A 14259-nucleotide genomic window follows, 5' to 3' on the forward strand; every position below is an offset into this window, starting at 1 on the left:
CAGCAGAACTTCTTCAAGCTTGGGGGAAAAAAATGTTTCAACGGAAAAAGGTATGTTTTCAAGTATGTTTTCAAAAGTCCGCCATTTTGTTATTTTTTTTTTAAGTCTTCCGACTGTCACACCTACCAAAATGACAAGTCTACAGAATAATAATCAGTTTAACTTTTTCGTTTCAGATGTCCTGAAGAGTAAAAATCCTGTTGAGCGTGTTAAAAAAAAGATTGGTGGCTTGCTATCTTTTTTTCACACGCTTACTTTAGTGCCACTCTACTACAAAAAATATGTCAAAAAAAAAGAAAATTGTTTTCGTATACTATTTGATATCAATAATAATATACTGTAAAATCAAGACGATCGCATTTTATTTTCATCAAAAAAAAATTCCTAAAAAATATCTATAAAAAATAAGTATTTGACCAGACTACGTCCTTAAACCCTAAACAAATATTTCCATATTTTGGTAAAGCGAACTCAAGAGGAAAATTCATTTACTTACTTTACTTTAAACCATAAACAAATATTTCCATATTTTGGTAAAGCGAACTCAAGAGGAAAATTCATTTACTTTACTTATAATTGTTTTTTTTTTTCGTTTTTTTAGTAAAGCACAATAAACAATTTAAACTAACTTAATTTACAATATTTCAGCTATTTAAAAAAAGTCCCATACTCTGATAGAGTTGTGAGTGGGGTTTACTTACAAAGGTGTTCTCTAATCTAGCCTGGATAAGCTTTTTTCATACGAAAAACGAGGGTATCATTATTCGATTCAATTACTCCATAAACATAAATCTAAATTTCATTAAATAAATCACTGACCCTTTCTTTAAATAAGCAGACTCTCACACCCTTAGTAGCCAACCAAGCAACTCGTTTACTCTGCTCCACCCTCACTTCCTGAGAACTTACTTTTCAATGGCTTGCGTGCTCCAAATGCTTGATTGCGCTGCCACTAACGTCTGAAGTGCTTAAAACACGAAAACACTTAATCATTCTCAACATTCTAATCGTTCAACAAAACTATTTTACCACGAAACACCATCCTATGCACATACAAATGCAGAAAGGTGGGACCATTTCTTATATACATACATACAGATATACGTTTTGCGAGTATGCATGTAAAATGTGCACAGTATCACAATCAAAAATACGGTCATAAGAAGATGGATCACCTTTTAATATATTTCAGGTATTCCTTTCTTTAAATAAAATTCAGTTGTTTCGTTGTCAGTGATCTACTTGCATTTTATCAATCTTTTTGTCTACGACTTAATCACAATACGACACTTGCTGAATTTCGTTTTTATGCCGTACCGTAGTAAACTATGATGACGCGCCAAAAATTGGCTACCTTCGCACAATGCCATACGCGTTAGAACTAAGGATGTCCATTCAATTACAGTCGAGAGCATAATGCGGAACGTAAAACAACAACACATACACAAGCATTCTTCTATAGTATGAGTGCATCAAAGTCGTCGTCGCTATAACCGAGGAAGCACTTCATTTTCACAAAAGTTCGAAAAATGTTGCTAATGTCCTGAGAGTATTCATAGTGGCATACAAAGGTTGTAGTTCACCAATAAATTGGGTGTTGTCATAGGTAACGTCATGCAGTGGAGGTGGAACTCTGAGAATAAGGTGAAGAGCAGTGAGAGCTAGTGAGAAAGTGAAGGGGTATACTCATAGTAATGCCAGTGCAACATTTCGGACTATTTGCGTACGAGCAACATGTTGCTGAAAAAAGTGTGATGGCGAAAGGAACATGAGGCTGAAGTGGCGTAGTGGAGGAAGCAAAATTGTATTCAAGTGTTTTTTATAAGAGAAATCCATTATTTTTAGGAATTTTTAATGACATGCTTTTCGTCTTTTACTGAAACCGCGTATTTTCTTCAAAATAAAATAATAAATGGGGGAAGCTACTGCTAGCCAGAGCTGCTTGTCTCCGTGCTGTAATAATTATTTTAACATGCTACGAGTATAATATATTAAATAAACAAAAGAATAAATGCAGTTGTATATTAAACTATTATGTTGAACTTTTTGATTTTATCGCTCATTTATTTCAATAGCATCATTACGCCAAACAGCAAATATCGACGAAAACGGAAATGTCAAACTTTCAATTTACTATGCCAAAATCTAGACGCTGAGTTGAGAGTATTACTGCTGCAGCGCAAAGTGTTGCTGAACAACCTTCAGCATTGATATCTTGACATTCTCAACAATAAGGTATTTATGAAGGCGACTTTATTAGGCGACTGTTTGACATAGTTTAGCTGTAGAAGTGTTTTTAGTGGGCATTTAAGTATTGAAATGTTCAACATATAATTGCTAAATGCCATGTTTTGAATAAAAGTAGTGCAACATGAAAACATACCCTTTATAACTAATTGAAATGGTTTAAAGTTGAGTTGGTTTAAAAATATATTAGTTAAATTTTTCCCACTCTGCTACCTAAAACAGATTTTTTTTATTTTAATTTATTTTAGCATAAGAGCATACGTAGCAAATTTGCATCGAGCTGCTTTACTGTTGATACTATAAAAATGTTTGCCTATTTAGAAAACATTAAAGAGTCTCCAACATAGCCAAGCAATAAAAAAAAGCATAAAATTTGCGCTGCTCTCCCAGAAAAGGAATTCACAAATTTAGGCCATAAAAAGGCACAAAAAATACTACTTGTCCTTATGCTTGTAAAAAGATTAGACGCTGAAGTAGTAAAATGCAGTAGCAGCAACGATAGCTAAGACGCCAAGAGGCCAATAGGAAGTAAGGAGACGCGGAAAGTATGCGCATATGTTTGCAGGAGCCAAGAACTCCTTTATGCAACGTTTTCAAAGGAGGTTTCATCATTTGCGATGACCAGAATTTATTTTCTGCTATTGAAGGCATTATTATTATTATTCTTAAGATATTTCAAAGCTGAGCATATCTAAATTCAATACATACAGGCCTTATTAACTAATCTTTTATGCCTTCTTATTAGCTATGCAGAAACCGAAATGTTGGGTCGGTTGGTTGATTTAAGTGGTGATTCCGTATCATTATTTTTGCCATATCCTCTTGTATACCAGTTATTAATAGCATGACTATATCCAGTCTCTGCGGTTCAGGAACCTTATCAGGTTGTTGATATCTAAGCCAGACAGCTGTTCCAGACCCTCGGACAGGGTTTACCTAGGGTTAACATTCTGTGCTTCCATAGGGCAGGGCATTCGCAGAGGAATGAGGATGAGAAGATGAAATATGTTTTCCTTTTTCTCCGGTTGTTTACAACTGTGACAGTATGTGTTGTGAGGGATTCCCATTTTGGCTGCTGGTGCTCCCACAGACCAAAAGACAGTTATGACTGCCGTTAGTCTCCAGGCGCCCCGTCGTTTCATGCTAACAACGTTGACGATTGCTTAAGGTTTTAGGTGGGCCATAACGTTCTGCTAATTTTGCGTTTCCTCTGGTTACTCCATCTACAATCTGCGATTCGGAGGAATTTTAGGGAAATTGCACTCTTGACTGCTCGTAGTGGTGTGAATACCGATTCTGCAAGAGCGTTATTCATGGCAGATCCCCTTCTTGCCAGCTCATCCGCCTTTTCATTACCTTCGATGCTCCGATGTCCCGGGACCTAGATTAAGGTAACTTTATGTAGATTCAGATAAAAAAATTATAAAACTTTTTTTTTGGTTTTGTTTTTGGAAGCAGGTTTTTCGTACAATATAGATTTATATGTAATTGGCGCGTATACCCTTTATTCGACGCTAGGTGGAGCTCCTACTCCTGGTGTGCGTCTGGATGTTATTCGATTAGTGAAGCGACTTACAGTTTTATGCCGGCTACGAACCACAAACTGTTGTTTATGAGGAGCTTGTTTCTTTGCCGAGGGGCCACGGCTATTAGAAAAAAATTTTTTATAAATAGATTTTTCATACAGTAGGATTCGAGACCAAGCAGAAACCCATACTCGGAATAGACATTTAATTTTAAGATATTGGAAAGCATAATTGGATATGTCAGCAAAAAAAAATTGTGTGAAAAAGTTATAGTAAGGAGAGTTAAAGGAGAGAGAGCGCTACACCTTATATATATATCTTAGATACACTTTAGGTTATTCACGTCTCCCTTTTGTGCGGTTCTTTGTCTATTCTCCCACTCCTACGCAAAGGCTTCAGTCTAAGTCGTACGACGTAACTCGTATTGTAGGAGCAAGGGGAACCATGTATACATTATATATATACAAGGCGTTAGAATATAACAGAGAGAGAAAGAGAGTGACGCGTAAACGTACAGCACTAACGCCATATTACTATAGTATCTAATTGATGCAGGAACGTGGTTGCGTGATGACGAAGATGTTAGCGTACCCAAGTTCAACTGCGTTATCAAATTTAAACGGCCAAATGTTCGAGCAGGAGGAGCGGCAATATACCATAATCAAAATGATACTGTAAATATTTTAACGCCAAACATAGAAATGACTGCCATGCAATTTCAATTATATTCATCAACAGTAACACCAGTTGGGGATATTTCTATTGCAGAGTGCGAAACACCAAATGGACAAGTCATTATCCTAGCGGCTATTTACATATCACCGAACCAAAAAATAGACAATACAAATGATGGTTAAGTTTAAATTTCAAGTTTCAAAATCAGCATCGATTGTAAATAAAATAAAATTTGTTTAGGAAATTATTACCATTCTCTTTAATATAATAATATTCGTATAGCTCAATTACGATTCAAACAAAATATTGGCCAAATGATCGCCGCGGTCTCGGCGGCACACCTCCATCCGATGGTCCAAATTTTCGATGACGCCGAGGCATAGTTGAGGTTCTATGCCATTAATGTGCCGAATTATCTCATCCTTTAGCTCTTGAAATGTTGCTGGCTTATCGACGTACACTTTTTTTTTCAAATAACCCCAAAGAAAGAAATCCAACGGTGTCGTTGACGTTTAGGTGAGGCTCACATTCAACATCGGCCCTTGAAATTTAACCACCCTTTATTATATTTTACACACCGCACATTTTTAGTCTACAGTTACGCTGGTGCTAATGCTCTTGGTGCTCGCAGTAGGGGAGAAGATAAGATGCGGCTGATTCTCGGTGGTGATTTTAATGTTAATTTACCATCTAATGATGCAGTAGAATTAACAAATTTTCTTCGCAACACATTTGGTCATTTGGTTTGTAAATAATAATATAAATGAATCGACTACTAAATCCGGAACTACAATAGATGCAATTTCTTCTCGTAATATCGATAATGTACAATGATATATATTTTCTAAAAATGTTGTAAAATTTAGTGAGTGACGACGTAAATATAAAATAAACCGATTTTTTGTTGTAAATTGTGTCTATTTGTATTCTCGGCAAATGTTGTGAATTTATTTAGATATAACTATATTCTTTCTCTCTCTCTCTCATTCTCTCTTGCTCTGGTTTGAAAAATAGTTTTAAATTTTTTTTTTAATATTTTTGGCTTTTAGACACGCCGCTTTTGTCAGTAAATAAAATATATGTCGAGTAAAAAACTCTGGTAGGGATTTCATTTTGAATATAAAAAACCCTGCGTAAATCAGAGCATTATATCGTTAGTTATTAACATACGTATGTATGTAAAAATGCTTAGGCTTCATTTTATAAAAAGTAAAAGTTTCGCAAAATGCCCAACATTTACGTAATGCACTTAACCCATCTTCTACCGATAATAGATTCCGTGTAGATAATTGCGTGAAATTTTGTATGGCTGGTATTAAAGGACTCCTGATCACCTTTACAAATTTTCAGACCGATAGGTCTTCCGGATGCACCAGGACAGACTGTTGCGAAAACGCAACGCTGGTTGAAACGCTGTGATCTTATTCATAGAAATAATATAACTTAGGCAGAGTTGTAGTTGGGTATTTTTTTGAATTCTCTTTATTAATATAGTTGTATTTTGTTAAGTTTACAATGTAATAGTTTTGCAATATTTAAAAAAAACATTATTTTTTCTTATTTCCTAAATCTGTATGGTATTCATCAAAACATTTTGGATGTAATCTCAAATTACATTTTTTACGTTCATAAACTGTTTGTGAGTGACACATAGCACATCTTTTACGTTTGTGGCCTACAGGTTTCCATACGACATGATCACGAACATTTATGCGAGGTAAATGGACTGGTCTTTCTGCTTCTTCGATGACTGATGAATCACTTATTTCATCAGAAACTTCTTCACAATATAAAAGTAAAGATTCTGCAATTTCAGTTTTAAAAGAAATTTGAGACATATGGCGAGTTCCTTCTGCCTTACAAATCAGGCAATGAATTTTCCATGCGTTAACAGTGGTACTATTAACTGAATTAGTCCATAACGGCCACCACCATTTTTTTCCACGAAGACCAACGCGATAGTTAGCTACGGTATTATCATGTAGGTCTACCCCTGTCATGTGTTGATTGTAGGATAAGTCCGGGTTGTTCAACAGATACTTTTTCTTCTCGGCTTTGCACCAACGTTGTGAGACAGCTAGTGGGTCGACAGACTTGAAATTAGAAATGACTGTTACTTCTGCATTATCTTGCCAACGAGCAACAAATAATTTATTATTTATCGTATTGGTGTTTTTTCAGTTTTTTTCCAGTGCTTGGCAATTCCTCTGCACCTCTAAGACGGTTTGATCTTACAGTTCCTGTTGCTCTGAAACAACAAACAAAACAAATAGTATGACGAAAAAAAATATATGGCATGGTTATCTGCATTTCGAACGTTTTCTAACAATGATAGAACAACAGAAGCGCCTAAGCCCACATTCTTGTCATAAGGTACACTCGATCCTCCATATGGTGCTACTGCATATAAATAACCGCTGTCTGAACAAAGAGCCCAATACTTGAAACCAAATCAAATTGGTTGTTACGAATAAACATTTTGCACGAATGTCGACCAAAATATGGTATCATTTTTTCATCAATTGACAGAAACGTTTTAAAAACTCCAAACTGCATGTACTTACGATTCAGTGCATCAATAAGTGGACGAACTTTAGCAAATCTGTCTTTGGCATCAATGCCATAATTGTCCATTAGATGAAATATTCTTTTGATCAACTGGAAGTTATTACGTGATAAAGCTTGCTTTACTATAGGTATACCAAGTGTTTGCCGTGTACTCCAATAATGTTCAACGTGAGGTACTTTATGATAACCACTTAGTATCAAAATTCCGATGAAGCGATATATCTGTTGTTTGCTAATATCCACTACGATATTATTTTGGTAAGCATACATATTTGTATTCACGACCAGCATTTCCATTATTTCTTCGTCGAAGAAGTGCAGAAACAATTCAACTGGTGTTTTGCGACCTGAAAGAAAAATTTTATGAGCCAAAAATTATCATAGGAATAAAATATTTAGACTCACTCATAAAATCAACAATATTGCTTTTTAAAGATTCCACACCTGATTCGTCAGGGGGTCCAAATTTAAAATCAATTCGTTTGGTTTTTTCTAGTTTGGTGTACCGAAATCTTTTTCTGCTGTGTACCTAGTTGTTTTTGCAGAACAGGATGGTCCATCATCAGGTATTCCAACTAAGCATGACGGCGGCGACGCAAAATCTTCCACATCTGATCCATGTTCGACCTCCAACTCTCCACAAACATCCGTCATAGCTGGTACCTCTGTTATCATCTCATTATCGTCAATAAGTTGTTCGTCACTTACAGCATCAACATCTGCTGGTGGAATATATACGACAGAAGTTATTTTTTTCGAAATAGGCTTAACAATTTTCATTCATTTAGCTGAAACTACTTCGCCTTCATCGTCACTGCTCGAAGTATTTATGTAGGATTCTAGCTGGTTCAGCTGGTATGATATTGTTATTATTTTATATCTTATTTTTAAAAAACTAGTAGAAAACGTAAAAAAAAATCTATTTTTAGTTCTCAAACAGTTTTATGAAAAAGTTATTATTTTGCACACTTTTTTCTACACTTGTCCTGATTTGGAACAAATCCGCACACAAAAAATCTTAGAGCATAATTATAAAGTCAAAAGTCCAAATTACAATATAAAATATAACATTTTAGAGATTTCTTTTTTCTTTACTGTAGCCACAAAGGTTCAAAGTTGCTGTTGCGAAAACGCAACGGCGGTAGAAAATGGGTTAAAATATTTCGTATCTCGGCGATACCGAACTCAATTCAGAAAATTGTGGGTTTTCTGCTTAGCCCCTGTCAAGAAGGTTGCTATCAAAAAGTGGCTGCTGTTGAAATATAATAATTTTAAAAAAGAAACCCGAACTGGAAACACCCTGCATATTTCATTATGTAAATAAGGTTTTGCTGCAGTTCTAAATAGCCATTTTGGCCTTCATAAGTAAAATCAATCAGGAGGATGGTTCCATGTTTAGAAGTCCACGCAAGTGGGGAAAGTTACTGATCGCCATTCACTTGGAAGTGGCCAGGACGATTCTTCTGCATATGGTTCAATCAGCTCACAACTGCCGGGATTAGCCCATGTATCCTTTGGTTAGCTTCCGAACACCTGTTCGGAAGTGAGCTAACGTGAGAAGGCGAAACATTCCAGGATAGCTGGTTTTGCGCTGGGTTTGGGACCCGCCACTTAAAAATCCCCCCCAATGAAAAGATTATAAAAGCCTCGATGAGATGCGATGGACGGGGCAAGGTAAGAAAAACATAGGACCTTGCGACGTTTATGTGGAAATTCGGTGTGGGATTTGTTGTGGAAGAGAGACTTCGTCGCCAAGTACTGTCGTTCACTCCGGTGAACGACCGTCTCGCAACAATCCGCATCAAAGCCCGTTTTTTTAACATCTCGTTAATTTGCGCCCACGCCCCGATGGAAGAGGAGGACGATGCGACCAAAGATTAATTCTGTAAGCGATTGGAACGTTCCTATGAGCACTGTCCCCGCCACGACATAAAAATCGTGCTTGGCGACTTCAACACCTTGGAGTGTTTGAGAGAAATATTCTGCGTAAGATTTTTGGACCTTTGCACGTTGGCAACGGCGAATATCGCAGGCGATGGAACGATGAGCTTTACGACGACATAGACATAGCCCAGCAAATAAAGATCCAGCGGCTACGCTGGCTGAGTCATGTCGTCCGAATGGATACAAATGCTCCGGCTCTGAAAGTATTTGATGCGGTACCATGTGGCGGTAGCAGAGGAAGAGGAAGGCCTCCTCTGCGTTGCAAAGATCAGGTGGAGAAGGACTTGACTTCACTTGGTGTATCCAATTGGCGCCGGTTAGCACGAGAAAGAAACGACTGGCGCGCTTTGTTGAACTCGACCAAAATCGCGTAAGCGGTTATCGCGCCAACTAAGAAGACGAAGAAGTAAAATCAATGACTTTTTAAGGAATACCTTGAAAAGTATTTACATCTCCGTGACTTGCAGTAAAAGACAAAAGCGTTAAGTTCATTGATCACACAGCCGTATTAAATTCTAGGAAACCTCATTTAAGAATTTTCAATTAACCTAAAATGAGAGGCTTCGTTGGGATTCGTTCAAAAAAACAGAGAATATTATTTGGTCTTTCAAATATTACCAAATTATTCCGCCTTAATGGAATAACATTCAAAGAACTCCAATTACTTTTTTGGCAAAGAGTTTTCGTTTAGTTAATGCGGTTTTCAAATCATAATAGGCAAATCCATTTCCAAATCCATGAAAAATAAATTAAAAATTTGGACTTTAAATAAATTCAATGAAATCGCATTGAAATTTCACCTATTGAAATATGCAAATATTTAGTATTGTGAGCTCTAAAATTATGCCGTTATTGACTTGTACCCATATTTGTGCAAATTATAATAGGACACATCAACACGCACACATACATATGAACCCATGTAGGGTTATGATATGAGTTGCGTGAGTATTAGCCCAGAATTGGGTTTGTGCCTGTACACATTTGTATAGGCGTAAACATACATGCACACATCCATACATACATGTGAGTTGCTTTTCCGTACACTCACTCAGCCCTAGGCAAATATTTCAGCATCCAGCTTCACACATCATGCAACGCACAGAAATCGGATCGTTTACTATTATTTCGCCATTTACACTGCTGCCGATTTTCGGTATTTTCGGTATTTAATTCAAATCACGCAATCTTTTTTTTAATAGGTTTTTGGGTTCTGATGATGGTATGATGCGTATGATTTAGAATGAAATTATTGTTGTAAATAAGCTATTACAATGGGGTTCTGCTTACTCATGCCTATGGGTGCGTAAAAAGGGTTCATTGATATCCCAGTGAACAACAAATAGACGCTTCTGAAGTGCCTCAATGCGTCGGCCAAACGATTATGAAGACAAGTGAACACAATTCATGACGATGAAGGCGCCTGAGCTCGGACAGATGCAGGAATAGGCAATGTGTTTGCTGAGCATTTGAGGATGGTGTTTCAACCCAACCCACCAACTAATGGGTTTGAATTACCTGCAACTCAAACTCATTTGACGAAATTTGAGTATCCAACACCACTTGAACATAGTAACAATGCAATAAAAATTTCCCCGGATGAGCTAAAGTCAATAAATGCGAACGAAATGAATCCTAAAAACAGCTGGGTATGATCAAATATCTCCTAAAGTGATAGTAGAGATCCCAAACTGCGCTTTGATTTCTTAGTGTGCTTTTTAACACAATTTTTCAAGTTGTCTACTTTTCTTCTCAATGAAAAAAATCGACCATTATAATGATCCCGAAGCCAGGAAAGAATAGAGTCAAGGCAGCTTCATATCGATCTATAAGTCAGCTGCCATCTCTCTCCAAACTATTGGCAAAGTTGTTAAAACGACAACTGATGCCGCATCTGCAGTAAAACAATATTCCTCCAGCTCATCAGTTCGGGTTTCATTAGAAACACGACACAATTGAGCAAGTCAATCGTATCAGCTCCGATATAAAGAATGCTTTTGAACGGCGGGAGTATTGCTCAGCCATATTTCTTGATGTAGCTTAAGCGTTCGACAGAGTATGGCACAAGGCACTTGTCTACAAAATCCAACGCACCCTGCCACAAAGCTCACACAAAATATTAGAATCTTATCTTATAAATCGGGTGTTTATGGTAAGATATAAAAACTACCTAACTGATGAGGTCGATATTAAAGCCGGCGTAACACAAGGCAGTGTACTGGATCCGCTTTTATATGTAATATACACGGCTGACCTTCCAACACACTCGCAAATATTTACATCCACGTTTGCTGATGACACTGCAATCCTTTGTCGTCCCGAGTGTCCAAGAAGAGCATCGGGTGAACTCAACAGTCATCTGAAACACATAGAAAAGTGGTCGGCAGACTGGCGCATCAAAGTGAGTGAGAAAAGTGTAAGCATGTGACTTTTACGTCAACCTTCATGTGCCCGGGATATAAAACTTACGTACCCGGTCGGCTTACTACATTTGTAGTAACTACGTAATTGCATGCAAAACCAATGTAATGTTAAGAAAAAAAGACTTGTATGGTGTTTTTGTTTACTTGTACGTGTGTAATAACCTTTTTATTTAAAAATATTGAATTCAGGTGATAATTTTAATACAAAAAATGTTTTAATTTTCCTGAGTTGAACAGCATTTTCCCAAAATATAGGTTTCGGCATGTGCACTACACACTGATTTTTTGCACCAACTACAGATTTTTCGTGTGTTGTTACGACTTCCTATTTCACAGTATTGACAAGGTACAGGATATTTTGGTTGTTTATCGTTGGAAATATCAGGTAAAATAGATGAATCAACATTAGATGTAGCGGAAAAGGATCGATCCAGTGCCATTTCGATAGCTTTACGTGTTTGATAGAATCCCAGCACCCGGGGAACTTGAGAGCGCTGTTCAATTGCTGGTATAAAAAGCTGCTTAGACAAGCTCGGCAAGAACTTTCGTCGCGTGTGTGCGACGGTTATATGGATTGTTTTCCGAGTAAATGATGAATGATGCAAGTGCACTTATGTCCAGCTTGTTATAAAACATGGCCAAGGGCCAACGCAATGTTTTGCGTTTCGTTGAATATGCAGAAAGCACTTTATCCATTGCGTCGACGCCTCCTTTGTTTGCATTGTAATCAAGGATGTATTGCGGCTTGTTTTTCTTGTCAAAGGTGTGCTGGCAAGTACAATATTATAACTGATCTGCCTCTTTTTGGAACATAAGATACCAAAGAAAACTTTCCATCGAGAAACCCGAAAATGGAAGATTCTTCAGCACGATTGCGGTCAGCCTTCATTTTATATGGTACAAACGTTTTATTTTGTCGAACAGTACCAAGAATAGCAAGACCTTTGGACATTAAATACTTGCCTAACTTTAGCGATGTAAAAAAATTGTCACAAATAATAGTCCTTCCGGTGTTCTCCCAATGGCATACTAACCATTGCACAACACCTTCACCTACGTTATTTGCTCGACCAGCATTTGCGTTTTTTCCAGTATATATTTCACTTTTGAGTGGATAGAACGCTATTAGCATCGCATGCAAACCAAACCTTTATCCCATACTTGGCAGGCTTAGAGGGTATGTACTGAGTAAACCTAGTTCGACCGCGATAAGCAAGTAATTGTTCATCCACAGTAATTTCTCCAGATGGTTGGTAATATTTGCGCAGATTTGCGTTCATTTGTGTCCACAATTCAGATATTGGAGCAGCCTTATCGGCTTCTAGTCTAACTGCTCTTGTACGCTCGCTGTCAAATCTAATGAATCGAACAATTCCTTTGAAGCGTGACTTAGGCATTACTGCTCGATAAAAGCAAATGCATTCTTGGCCCCATAGCACATCCACATCTTCGTCATTTGATTTATTTACACCTGCTAGTAACACAAGACCTATAAGTGCTTTTAGTTTAATTAAGGTTAATTTCTCCCAGATTCTTTTATCTCCAGTGCAGTTTTTCTCGTTCCAAGTCTCATAGGCTTTTCGTGCTTTTTCATTCGTATCTACTAGAATTTGTTGAAGCATTGATGGAGTGAATATCAACTCAAAGACGTCAGACTCAATTAGACCCTGGGTAGCCCGAGTTGGACCCACAACAATGCTCCGAATTACATTATGGCTGCTTACGCGAACAGCTTGGCTAGGAAAGTTCTTAAGCCATGCAGTTTGATCTGTAGCGATCAACGCATCATGTCGCCAATATCGTTCGGGTTGGAACTCTCATCATTGCCCGCATTGCTTTCATCCTCCAAGTCGAAATGCTCTTCCTCCTCATCAAGCTCGCGCAATATGTTTTGCACATGATCCTGAAGTTCTTCGTACCTTAGATTGATAGTTAACTGTTCCTTTTAGCATTTTTGGCAAAGGAAATATATATGTATCTAAACTTACCGCTAACAACTCGTCGTTCCTGAATTTGAACACGCCTTGACATGTCTATACTTGTGTTTCCACAACTGATGTATGTACATATGTCTATTTGTAAATGTATTGTTGCATCCAGCACAATGAATACAAGACTGATTTTCTTGAATGCTAAAACACACCTAAGCAAACATGCCAAATATACTACGATTGTTCTAATTGATTGCGAAATCTAGTTCAAATTTTCCATGCGTGTACACTTACACATACACACACAAACGTACTTCGGTAACTAAGCGAAGCGACAGTTATAAAAAATCGGGTTGCGACAAGCTGAAGTCAACTATAAAATACTATTTTGCATACATTTTATATGGTTACTACAAATGTAGTAAGCCGGCCGCAAGATGATGGTTTTTTCAAGTAGGGTCTAGAGGTCAGGCAAATAATAGTTCGAGTGTTATTATACTCTTAATTGACTTTGATTTGATAATCAGGAAGCTACTAAAAAATTCGGGCATTGTTGTTTCGGAAAATTTTTTTTTATCTCACTTTTTTTCACAATTAACTACAAATGTAGTAAGCCGGGCACATGAAGGTTAAATACAAGCGACAGCTCGAGTGTATATCTAAACTCCACACTCACACCTCATTCTAAAGAAGTTACATACCTTGGTGTCCGTATGGCAGGCGCCTGATATGGAAAAGGCACATTGAGGGAAAAAGTGGGCAGATGAAGCTAAAAACGAAAGATCTTCATTGACTAATCAATTCCCGTTCCGGGCTTGGCTTTGATCACAGAATGCTTCTCTGCAGTACAATCATCAAGCCTACCTAGGCGCATGTGTCAAAACTGTGAGGTAAAGCAAGTGCCAGCAATATTGCAATTACAAAACGAAGGCAATCTAAAATATT

General features: G+C 37.3%; 1 protein-coding gene across 1 annotated transcript; it reads right to left on the reverse strand.

The window, feature by feature from the left end:
* Window positions 1-6679: 6679 nt before the first annotated feature.
* On the reverse strand, window positions 6680-7796 carry LOC128855256 (piggyBac transposable element-derived protein 2-like). The gene is made up of 3 exons (XM_054089989.1): window positions 7523-7796; window positions 7013-7363; window positions 6680-6696 (listed from the first exon to the last, which is right to left on the reverse strand). The coding sequence occupies exons 1-3, from the start codon at window positions 7794-7796 to the stop codon at window positions 6680-6682; spliced, it is 642 nt and encodes a 213-aa protein (XP_053945964.1).
* Between the last annotated feature and the right edge of the window lie 6463 nt (window positions 7797-14259).

This window comes from Anastrepha ludens, chromosome 2, assembly GCF_028408465.1.
Source record: "Anastrepha ludens isolate Willacy chromosome 2, idAnaLude1.1, whole genome shotgun sequence".
Taxonomy (NCBI): domain Eukaryota; kingdom Metazoa; phylum Arthropoda; class Insecta; order Diptera; family Tephritidae; genus Anastrepha; species Anastrepha ludens.